A 12,642-nucleotide genomic window follows, 5' to 3' on the forward strand; every position below is an offset into this window, starting at 1 on the left:
TTCAGCTCTCAATGAAAGCACCAAAATGTTGACCGAGGTTTTCGGCAACTATTAAAATATATTTTTAATAATAAGCTGTAAGAAAGCGAGATGAAGACTTTTTACGTGGTTGGGGCGTTAATGAGCCTTAGTCCACGAGCCACTGCTATTAATGGATGTATTTAATAGAGATTTTACACTTGAGAGAATGTTTTTCTCTTAAACACAGAGAATGTTCTTGGTGAGTTTTTCTCTTCTTGCTCTTTTGCAACCAAGATTCTCCGACCCCATTAAATGAGCTCTGAGGGGGTATTTATAGTGTTTTGGTGGGGTAATCCCTAGAATTGTTCTTACACATGTATCTGTAAGTATCCATAAAGTTGGGCATTTCCGATGAATATACCATGGGTGATGCATGGTCAAATCCCTAGGTGCTGTAGGGCTTTTATGGAGAATGTCCTTTTTGTCTTATGATTGACGTGACTCTTCGCAGAGTAGCCGTCGCTAGACTTAAATGATCATTACTGTAGCGCTGCTGTTTGGGGGTTGTGCCGTCAGACTTTATTGCGTGTTACAGTCCCAACACGCTTCCTCCCATGCAGCATTAAATGCGACTTGATTTCTCGGGAGAGACCTGACACATCCCGGAGAGCCTTCACGCTATACTAGCTTCCGGGAGTAGCTTATACTCCGGGTGTCTCCTCCGGGACCCATGTTAATAGCGCTTCCTGGTGGCATAAAAAGACTTAGCAAATCTTTCCAAGTTATCTGATCCACGTGTTCCCTCTTGACTGGTCCACGTATATTGGGCGAATTTAGGAGCAACAATTACTATTCTTATTTATTGATTATTTTCTCTGGTAAAAAGACCATTTATATTAATAAATAATAAGTTAATTTCTTCATACATAATATACAAATATTAAATTGAGAATATATATAAAATAGTTTAGTTAATAATTTTAATTGTGACATAAAAAAGTCAAACATGTATATAAAAAGCCAATCTCAATTTATATTAATTAAAAATTTTCAAATATTTTAATAAATTAAATTGTTCACTTACATAACATATAAATATTAAATAACATAATGACTATTTATATATTTATATACAAACATCCTATATTATATAGTATATATAACTTTTATTAGTAATAAATAATCATATCATGTCATAAAAATGTTTGTGTGATTGATAATTAAAAAATTAAAAAAATTATAAAAATAGGGTCGAACCCGCGCGAAGCGCGACTAATTAGTTCCCTAGTTAAAATAATAAGATACTAATTAAGTTAATATTGTAAGATAGATAATATGGCAAACAAATAAATAATTTTCAGTTGAGAATTTGTACAAAATTATAGTTGATTTTACAAGAAACAAGTAGTACTAATTAAAATGGTAGATTTACATATAGTGTTTGTTAAATTTGAAAAAAAAACGACTAATTCATTGGAAAATTGATTGTGGAAGAAATCAAAATTTGGTGGCTGAACCGCCCTAGTTACTTAACACCATGCATAAAACAACCCTACACTACCTACCCTACACTATATACGTATATTTTTTTTTTATTCCATTTGTTAATAAAATAAATATATATATATGCATTGTTATGCGTACCAAGATGCTAATACGGTGACGTTTTATATAAGTTTATAATTTTTTATTAAAGTAAAACAATTGTCCCTCAATATTAAATTAAAGAAAATAAGTAGGTTTTAGCATTTCTCATGATAAATAAGTAGGAGTAAGTATATTAATTTATATGCATATGTTAAAAGGCAACACAGTGATAGGTTGTGTAGTACGTACCCAAACCAAATTCCAGCCTAATCCATTATTGAGCAAGTCTTTGATAAAAAAGGTGCATGTTGTTAGATCAAATAACCCATCCCAAAATCCAATATAAATATATATAATATTCAAACTCTCTCTTTCTATCTTCTAAAATAGCAGAGCACAGTTTAATAGAAGTAATAATGGGTAAGAATTACAAGTCCCTGGACTCTGTTGTGGCCTCTGACTTCATAGTCCTAGGTATCACCCCTGAAGTTGCTGAGACACTCCATGGTAGACTGGCCGAGATCGTGTATAATTATGGCGCTGCCACTCCCCAAACATGGATCAATATTGCCAACCATATTCTGTCGCCTGACCTCCCCTTCTCCCTGCACCAGATGCTCTTCTATGGTTGCTATAAAGACTTTGGACCCGCCCCTCCTGCTTGGATACCCGACCCGTAATCTCTCTCTCTTTCCTTACTATATATATACTTTTTCATTTTTACACTTTAAAACAGCTTTTTTTTTTTTTTTTTTTTTACGGAATTCTATAGAAATCTCTATTGCAACTAGCGATGTAACTTAAATCGCAATAATAAATCGTGTAGCAACACACGTAAAAACTACCAGAGAAACTACTTTAGAAACCCAAACTTTAAATTTGAAAAAAAAAAAGTTAAAAAAAATTAAAGTCCGTATTTTACTCGTTGTCGTCACTATATTTAAAGTTGTTATCACGACTGCATTAATTGTAGTCATCACTATATTTAAAGCTATTATCATTAGTACTGTATCTCATTTATAATCGTCACTACATTTAAATTTGTTGTTATTGCTGTATCTTACTTGTAATTACACTCTTTTTTAAAATACATTTATGTATTTGATGTGGAGTACAATTACATATGACTTCTTCTTTTTACGTTTAACAAATGAGTTAATAATAGTTTAATAACATTAATTAGCTAAAAAATATAATATCTTATAGTTACACAATATAATTATACATATCCAATAATCCTCGTAAGACTATGAGAATTTGAGAATATAATTAAGACTCCTCAATTACTTTCCATTATATATATAATTGCCGTGCAATTACTTAAACAAATATGTATCATCTTATAATTACTTCAAATTACACTCAATTCTAATTACACATTAATTTTCTGGTCACACTCTTAATGTTTTTTAATATAATTAAAATTCATGGATTCACTTTTCTTATTTAATTAATATAATATTTTTGTGTGCCAACCAAATTCACTTACTTCACATTTCCCTATAATTACAAACAATATTGTTAAATTGAATTATTAAGCTAAATGATATGCCAACTTTTCATTTGTCAAACAATTAAACAATTAAGGAGCACTATAAAAAAATTTAGTAAAAAATTGATAGCTACTTATAAATTATTATTTTTATATTTTGATTAAAAAATTCGTGGTTAAAAATATTAGTTATAAAAAAAATATAGGTGCCGTTTGGTAACATTTTTGTTTTTTAATTTTTTAATCACAAAATGAAAGTAAAATTTTTGTTTTTAAAAAATTTATTTTTGAAAAACAAAAATGCGTTCTGTAACCACTTTTTTTTTTTTTTTTTAATAACAGAAAACAAAAGTGTGTTCTGTAAAGTTCATTTTTATTTTTACTTTTTGATTATATTTAAGTCGGGTCTAGGTCAGGGGTCAGATTCGGGTTCAAGTCAGAAGCCGGGTTCAGCGCCAGGGCGTGGGGAGGGGATTTGGATCCGGGTCTAGTCGTAATCTAAAAGATTGATTAAGAAAAAAAAACTATTTAAAAAAATATTGAAAGTGATTTTTTTTTGTTTTTAAAATTTTGATTTCTAATTATAAAATTGAAAAGTAAAAACAGTTTTATAGAACATGTTTTTGAAAAATATTTTTACTTTTCTACTTTTAAAAACAGAAAACTGATTAAAAAGTGTTATCAAACGCCACCATAATTTATTATAATTAATGTATTTTTAGTCACAATATTATAACTAAAAGTATATTAGTGATATCTTATATCTAATATTTATGCTTTAATCACAATTAATTTTTTATTGTGAATAAAAATTACATTTAATCATTAAAAATTTATGTTGTGACTAAAATGTTCATAAAAAACAACAACTTTGGGTGTCCTTTTTTTTGTGTTAGGAGATAATAACTTTGTTGATAAATGCAGTTTTGTAAACTAATCATTGAAGATATTATAGAGAAATACTAAAAGGTACTAGTGTTTAGCATCCTCTTATGTGTTAATATCGCTATTGGTTTAAATAAGTATCGGGTCCTATATAGTTTAATATAATAATTTTTAAAGAGTATCGTTAGTCAATCACAAGGCGACATATATATCTAGAGGTGCGAGGCAGCACTGGTGCTCTATATTATAAGGTGTTCATTGAAATTTAAATCTTATAATATATGTTGTATATCCGAGAAGGCATGCCTAATTAAGAGTAATTAATTAGAAGGCGATCACACACGATGAATGCACACCAAAATCATTAATGGTTGTTTTTCTTTTATTATGATTCAGGGAGAAAGTAAAGTCCACCAATATGGGCGCACTTTTGGAGAAGCGAGGAAAAGAGTTTTTGGGAGTCAAGTATAAGGATCCCATTTCAAGCTTTTCTCATTTCCAAGAATTTTCTGTAAGAAACCCTGAGGTAATAATAATAACTATTTATTATTTTATGTGAGGGTGATTTATGTTAATTATTTGTAATTAATGGCTAATATTATAATGTTAGGTGTATTGGAGAACAGTACTAATGGATGAGATGAAGATAAGTTTTTCAAAGGATCCAGAATGTATATTGCGTAGAGATGATGATATTAATAATCCAGGGGGTAGTGAATGGCTTCCAGGAGGTTATCTTAACTCAGCAAAGAATTGCTTGAATGTAAATAGTAACAAGAAATTGAATGATACAATGATTGTATGGCGTGATGAAGGAAATGATGATTTGCCTCTAAACAAATTGACACTTGACCAATTGCGTAAACGTGTTTGGTATATATACATTGAATTTACTTTAAATCTTTCTGTTTTTACATATAACAAGAATTCATATAGTTAATATTATATGGTTTACTTGGATATTGAAACTATGTATGGTAATTAATTTGAAGGTTAGTTGGTTATGCACTTGAAGAAATGGGTTTGGAGAAGGGTTGTGCAATTGCAATTGATATGCCAATGCATGTGGATGCTGTGGTTATCTATCTAGCTATTGTTCTTGCGGGATATGTAGTTGTTTCTATTGCTGATAGTTTTTCTGCTCCTGAAATATCAACAAGACTTCGAATATCAAAAGCAAAAGCCATTTTTACACAGGTATATATATATTTTCTATAAATACTCACTCCTTATATAGATATGTACTAGCAAAAAGCTACGTGCTAGACACCTATATTAAATTTTATCCTAGTTTTTTTCTATGTTATTTAAAAGTGATATAATTAAAAATTAAAGAAAAATATTATTAGTTATTAGGTGAGATTATTATTATTATGTGTATCTAAATAATATAATTTATAATTTTGATAATTAAAAGTAAATATCGGATGCAATATATTAGTGTTTAAGAAAGCTTGATAATTTAAATATGTTCTTAAGTTAATCCATTAAAAATTGATGTTCCAATACTTAAGGAAACATAATTTAAATGTGTATAAAATAAAAAAGAAAATTAAAAATCAATCTCTAAATTGTAGCAAAATCTTTTTATGTTTACTTTTTTATGCAAATTTAAGGTGTCGGCTGAATATCACTGCTAAAATACCAACTAAATTATTATTGTATTGACTTCGATGTTTACTTTCACATATACACATGTGTAAACAGTGTTCATCCAGCTAGTATTAATTAATGGTGATATTTAACTGACGCATCAAATTTACAAAGAAAAGTAAATTTAAAACATAAGGGGGTTTTGCCACAAAAAATATAAAGAATTAAGTGTAAAAAAATTAAAACATAAAACATTTCACCGACCATTACTTCATATGTATATGTATATTTTATTTTAGATTTATTAATTTAAAGAATTATATCTATGTCTATGTTATATTAAATGCAGATATATGACAAAAGTTTTATTTTTATTTTTTCTAAAAAAATTCCAATTTTAAATTTAAACTCAATATACATATCTCTCTTATTTTTGACCTTATATTAAATGTGTCTATATAAGATAATTTTTTTTTTTGATATTGCAATATAAATTATAACACATTGCATATATTTTTTTAAAAAAAATTATTATTATTTTCTTTACCAAAAAAATATATTTTATTATTATTATTTAAAAAAATTAAAAAGAGTGTATAAAATTTCAAAAATAATGAAAACTATTATAACATTAAAAGTATTACACTAATTAAATTAAAATTATTATTAATAATAAATAACTTGTAAATTAAATATTTGTTATAATTTTTTTTTTATTGAATAACATAAAAAAAAAACAAATTATACAATTAAAATATATACTATCAAAATAAAAATTAAAAATATTTAGGTGACGTTTGGTTGGGAGTAATGAAAATATAGGAATAGGAATAAGAATGTGAATTGAAATAGGAATGGAATGGAATAAAATTTAAAATCCATAAAAAAATTGATAAAAAAAAATTATTAAAGTTTTTCAAATCTTGCTTTGGAATAATCTTTGCTTCCATTTCAAAATGGAATAGTCATTCGACCAAAATAATATTAGAAAGGTCATTCTATTGAAATGGTATTCTAATAGTTTTAAATGCAACCAAGAATCAAATATTTTTTATTTATTTATTTTTTCATTCTATTCCATTTCATTACCTCTAATTAAATGCCACCTAAATATATTGGTTACTGAATACTGCTGATATTAAACTAGTACGATATACATTGACGGAGGCACTTAGTGGGGCTATAGTCCTACCAAAAAAGTAAAATTCATCTATATATATATATATATAAATATATTAAATATGTAAGAAAATTACATTATATAATAATTATTAATAATAAGTACCCCAAATCTTTGTCTTAACAATTTGCCCTCCCACTTTGCAAATTCTCTCTCGGCCACTGACGATAAAGTATACTTCTCCAAATTTTATGCCAATAGCTAGTAATTTAGTTTAAATTTGCTTTTTCCCTTTGCCAAGATAGCTAGTAATGTTGTTGTGATATCAATTTGTACAATATAACATGTAACAATATATAATGTCATTTCTCTTTATATTATTTAGTAAGAAAGTAATATATATATCCTATTTTAGTTATTTTTTTTTTTACTTAATAAATTTCCTTCGTTTTCAGGATCATATTATTCGTGGGAAGAAGCGTATTCCCTTATACAGGTCACATTCTCTTTATCCGATTTTAAATTTTTAATTACATTTATGAATTAGTTAATTAAAAAATGACATTTAAATATCATTAATTAGTACACATTCAAAAATTTATCATTCCTGACAAATAATAATAAAATTATTATTATTATTCATTCATCCATCTCACAAAATAAGTTAAATTGTGCAGTAGAGTTGTGGAAGCCAAGTCTCCCATGGCCATTGTTATTCCTTGTAGTGGCTCTAATATTGGTGCAGAATTGCGTGATGGCGATATTTCTTGGGATTACTTTCTAGAAAGAGCAAAAGAGTTTAAGTAAGTTAATTTATTTTACTTCTTTTGTTACATCAATTTATAGAGATTAATGTGGAATATATAAACAGTAGAGGTGAATATATATACATATCTATATATATGAACATTTGGATCCATTGGAGTTTGAACTAAAATACATGTGAATGGTAGTGGAAAATAAGTATCACGTTTCTTATTAATCAAGGGGTTTTATCAAGTTGGGCATTATTAATTTAGGAGTTATTTTGGGGCTTAACTAAATTCATCTTATTTTTTATTTTATTAATTTATTTTTTTTAATTAAAAGTAACACAGGCAAATTAGTTATATGCTGACAAAAAGAACTATATGATTATTTAAGTATTATATCTAGAATATTATTAAAAAAAAAAGAAAAAAAAAAGTATTTTCTCCAAAATAATAAGCATATATGTGGGACTAATATCTTCTTGAGTGGTACCTGCAGAAATTGTGAATTTACTGCTAGAGAACAACCCGTTGATGCCTATACAAACATCCTCTTCTCATCTGGAACAACAGGTAATTGAAGCCACCGCCATGTTTTGAATTTATTAAAAGAGCATTTGAAAGTAACTGATATTACATATTTTTATGTAGACTTAATGATCAAGAATTTAGACATTATATATCCCCTGTTTAAGACAATAAGAGAGTTTATACGGATAAAATTAAAGAAAAATTACAGTTTTACAAATATTGGGTACCGCTAAAAATAAACATTGAGTTTATGCCGCTTACAAATATAAAACTTTGAGTACTTATGCCCGCTATTATCTTTAAACAAAACATGTCTACAACTAAACTTTTAAGAGCGCAAACTAAAAGGTAATTCAGTAAATAATGATGGTTGGTATGAAAAAGAACACATTCTCAAAATCAAAGACCGTTAAAAAATCTCACGAGCCCCCTTAATATCCTTAATTAGTTTTGTTCATCAATCTAAACACTTTTGATGGAAGACAATGTTGTTTTGGTATAGGGGAGCCAAAGGCAATTCCATGGACCCAAGCAACTCCTTTAAAAGCAGCTGCAGATGGGTGGAGCCATTTGGACATTAGGAAAGGTGATGTCATTGTTTGGCCCACTAATCTTGGTTGGATGATGGGTCCTTGGCTGGTCTATGCTTCACTCCTTAATGGGGCTTCTATTGCCTTGTATAATGGATCACCACTTGTTTCTGGCTTCGCCAAATTTGTGCAGGTAAACTAAACTTCCATTAACTAATAAACTTTTTAGTTATGTTATTTATGTGTTTTGTGCTTTTCTATAGATAAGTTATATTTGTAAATGTCTAATTCATTATAGAAGGGTGAAAACAGAAAGTACACCAATAATCACATCATTTTTATTATTATTATTTTTTAAAATAAAAAACATGATAAGTTTGGTATTTAGCTAAAACATTTTGACTATAATTTTATTTTCACTTTATTTTCTCTTTATTTTAATGTTTTCTAATATGTGTGTAGGATGCTAAAGTAACAATGCTAGGTGTGGTCCCTAGCATCGTTCGATCATGGAAAAGTAGCAATTGTGTTAGTGGCTATGATTGGTCCACCATCCGGTAAAGAATTATAATATATTTTCCAATATTTCTTATCTATGCACATAACATCAATCTAGATTAAACGTATTATATGGATAGTTAAAATAAGTTTTATATCCCTTCTTGTAGTTGCTTTTCCTCTTCTGGTGAAGCATCTAATGTAGATGAATACCTATGGTTGATGGGGAGAGCAAACTACAAGCCTGTTATCGAAATGTGTGGTGGCACAGAAATTGGTGGTGCATTTTCTGCTGGCTCTTTCTTACAAGCTCAATCATTATCTTCATTTAGTTCACAATGTATGGGTTGCACTTTATACATACTTGACAACAATGGTTATCCAATGGTAATTAATAAACTTATAAAATATAATTTAAAAATATTGGATAAGACTTTTCAAATAAGATTTGATGGATCAATTTAAATTCACAATTCTTGTATTAATCCCATATAAAATTATGTTACATTTGACTGAATTGTTGTATTATATATATACTTTATGACATGCAGCCTAAAAACAAACCAGGAATTGGTGAATTAGCGCTCGGTCCAGTCATGTTTGGAGCATCGAAGACTCTGTTGAATGGTAATCACCGTGATGTTTATTTTAAGGGAATGCCTACATTGAATGGAGAGGTTTTAAGGAGGCATGGGGACATTTTTGAGCTTACATCTAATGGTTATTATCATGCACATGGTCGTGCAGATGATACAATGAATATTGGAGGCATCAAGGTATGAAATGAATTATGTGTGCTATTAATTAGTTAGGTTGCCCTGCCCACCAATAATTTATTTTTTATTTATTTTAAATTTACTATTTTGATCATATATTTTTTTTTATAATTCTTAATTAGGTTTTAGATAATGACACATATTCTTAGTTCATAGACAAAGTAGGAAATTATCCTGGTTCAGAACCTAAGTTCGATGTAAACTTAGTCCTACTTCAGCTTAGAATACGATCTCAGATTTCTTTATTAATTAGCAACAAATCGAGTACATCACAGTTGAGTAAGGATTCTCAATCTTGGGTTCAAACAAGTTTTTCACTTTCACACTCTCATCCGAGCATACAAATTTGTACGTCAATGTAGCTCATTACAAAAATCGAATCCCCAAACTCTTTCACAGTATTCTCTCTTTATCTGATCTTCTTGCACTCTCTTTCTTTAGATTCGTGCTTCTGTCGTGATCTAAAAAATATTCACTAAATAATGAAAAAGACTTGCCTTATGTAGGCAACTGAGTAAGTAGCTAAATTAAGAAAGGTCAGCTAAATCGATATTGGATAATAACAAATGTAACTAAATCTGCTATATCTCTTGTTACTTTTGGTAATTTGATAGGATTATAACTGTACATATATATTTCCAACTATAGATTTGAATTGAATATGATTTTGTTTATGTAAACAGATTAGTTCCATAGAGATTGAACGAGTTTGTAATGAAGTTGATGACAGAGTTTTCGAGACAACTGCTATTGGAGTGCCACCTTTGGGCGGTGGACCTGAGCAATTAGTAATTTTCTTTGTATTAAAAGATTCAAATGATACAACTATTGACTTAAATCAATTGAGGTTATCTTTCAACTTGGGTTTACAGAAGAAACTAAATCCTCTGTTCAAGGTACCAATTTCATCATTATTAACTTTTTTGTTTGTTAATTTTTAGTCTCGACTCTCAAGGGTGTATATTTCGTAAAAAAATTAGACTATTCTTATCCTATACACTTCCACACTATGATGATGATCTTATAATTGTATACTAATTCTAATTTGGTGTTTGGTTAATTATTAAATAGGTCACTCGTGTTGTGCCTCTTTCATCACTTCCGAGAACAGCAACCAACAAGATCATGAGAAGGGTTTTGCGCCAGCAATTTTCTCACTTTGAATGAAGTGTTATAATATAATACATACATATATGCTTTGAATAAAGTGTAGTTGATTACATAGAGCAGTTTGCATTTCAAATGCACTAATAATAAGTTAAATGCTCTAAAATATGTGTTAAATCTTATGGCAGGATTATAGATTTGATTAATATAGTCATATTAAACCATAAATTTTCATTCAACACATTTTTAGTGCATTTGACATTATTTTTATTGAATTTAATAATACTGACTACACTGTATAGTCCACTACATCATATCCCTTCAATATAATATTTGTGATTTAGAATAAGAATAGTTACTTTAAGGAAAAAAAAACTGAAATAATAAATATTTAGAGCATGTTTGGTATTGTTTTCTATTTTTTGTTTTTAAAAAATTGTTTTTAGAAATGAGAACAAAAAATAGTTTTTGAAGTTTTTAAAAATAAGTCATGTTTGGTTAGTATTTTTTAAAAACAATATTGACCAAAAGTGAATTGGTTTTTAAAACAGAAAACAACATTTTGTTGTTTTCAAAATTCTTATTTTTTGTAACTTTGTTTTCTGAAAACTGTTTTAAAAAAATAAGGCCAAACAAGCCAAATTGTTTTCAAAAAACAATTTTCTATTTTTAAAAATAAAAAACAGGTTTTTATTTATGATGTCAAACATGCACTTAATGTAATATTTTTATAATTTATCAAGCTACTAATATAGTGTTTTAAAATAAATCTTTATGATCTTATCACAAAAAAAATTTTAGTTAAAATTTTAGTTGTTGTGAATTCATACTTCAAGAAAAGATTAGTTACAATAATAAAGTAGAATAACAAAAAATTACAATTAAAGAAAATTAGAAAAAAAAAACTAAAATAACAGATTGACGCTATAACAGAATATTGTAGCATAAAAAATGAGAGACAACAGATTTAATGAGATTCAATCTCAAACAATTTCCTGCATGGATCTAATCCCCGAGGGAAACCACCTTGTAACCAACCTTTATTAACAATAGTAGCTTAGATTATAGAGAGTGATCTCTAAGGATCAATAACAACAATGGTGTCTTGCACATACAAAATGCTCACTTCAGAGAATTGTGATCAAACACACACAACCCCTGTACATTCTTCCTCTCTCAATTTTTTCTTCTTAATTCTCCCTCTCTAGATCATCACCTAGCATTGAGAACTAAAGCTCCTGATATAGACAAGCAATGGATCTCCAAAGAGATGGGAAAAAATCAAGCAACAACCTAACAAACAAACTGTCAAATATAGTTAAGTTAGTTAATTATAAACAAATGGCTGAAATTCTATCAATTCCACCTATTTTAGTCTCTTGATAACATTAAAAAACTGAGCTAATTGTATATAAATTAATAAAAAAATAATTGATCGTTCCATCAATCAATGAGTACCTCTGAACAGAGGCTATTGCATTCCTTCGATCTTCAATAAGCTTAGGCATAACCTAAACTTTTCCATTGTAACTAGTGTTGTAAACATGTCAGCTGGGTTGACATGTGTACTAATCTTCTTCACACCAATTGCTTTTGCAGTTATAACATCTTTAATAAAAGGTAACTTTATGTATATATGCTTGGATCTCTCATGGAGCATGGAGTTTTTCATCAAGTGGAGTGCACTTTGGCTGTCACAATGCATTGTGATGGTGTCTGAATTGTATCCCATTTCTTTTGTTAAATCTATGATCCATATAACCTCTTTAAGGGCTCCAGTTGCATCCCTATATTCTGCCTTAATTGATGAGAG

At 28.4% G+C, this 12,642-nt stretch overlaps 1 protein-coding gene across 1 annotated transcript; it reads left to right on the forward strand.

Moving 5' to 3' along the window:
• Positions 1 to 1,759: 1,759 nt before the first annotated feature.
• LOC115709751 (hexanoyl-CoA synthase-like) lies at positions 1,760 to 11,138 on the forward strand. The gene is made up of 13 exons (XM_030637946.2): positions 1,760 to 2,224; positions 4,322 to 4,451; positions 4,536 to 4,798; positions 4,918 to 5,122; positions 7,094 to 7,134; positions 7,316 to 7,441; positions 7,887 to 7,960; positions 8,421 to 8,641; positions 8,911 to 9,005; positions 9,117 to 9,333; positions 9,498 to 9,722; positions 10,406 to 10,618; positions 10,794 to 11,138. The coding sequence occupies exons 1-13, from the start codon at positions 1,965 to 1,967 to the stop codon at positions 10,887 to 10,889; spliced, it is 2,166 nt and encodes a 721-aa protein (XP_030493806.2). The 5' UTR covers positions 1,760 to 1,964; the 3' UTR covers positions 10,890 to 11,138.
• The last annotated feature ends 1,504 nt before the right edge of the window (positions 11,139 to 12,642 follow it).

This window comes from Cannabis sativa, chromosome 3, assembly GCF_029168945.1.
Source record: "Cannabis sativa cultivar Pink pepper isolate KNU-18-1 chromosome 3, ASM2916894v1, whole genome shotgun sequence".
Lineage (NCBI taxonomy): Eukaryota > Viridiplantae > Streptophyta > Magnoliopsida > Rosales > Cannabaceae > Cannabis > Cannabis sativa.

Excerpts from the sequence above, each read along its gene's own strand:
- LOC115709751 (XM_030637946.2), top strand. The coding sequence starts at position 1,965 with ATGGGTAAGAATTACAAGTCCCTGGACTCTGTTGTGGCCTCTGACTTC. Across the intron at positions 4,799-4,917 it reads CAATTGCGTAAACGTGTTTG|GTTAGTTGGTTATGCACTTG; the intron begins GTATATATACAT and ends ATTAATTTGAAG. Across the intron at positions 9,006-9,116 it reads TATGATTGGTCCACCATCCG|TTGCTTTTCCTCTTCTGGTG; the intron begins GTAAAGAATTAT and ends CCCTTCTTGTAG.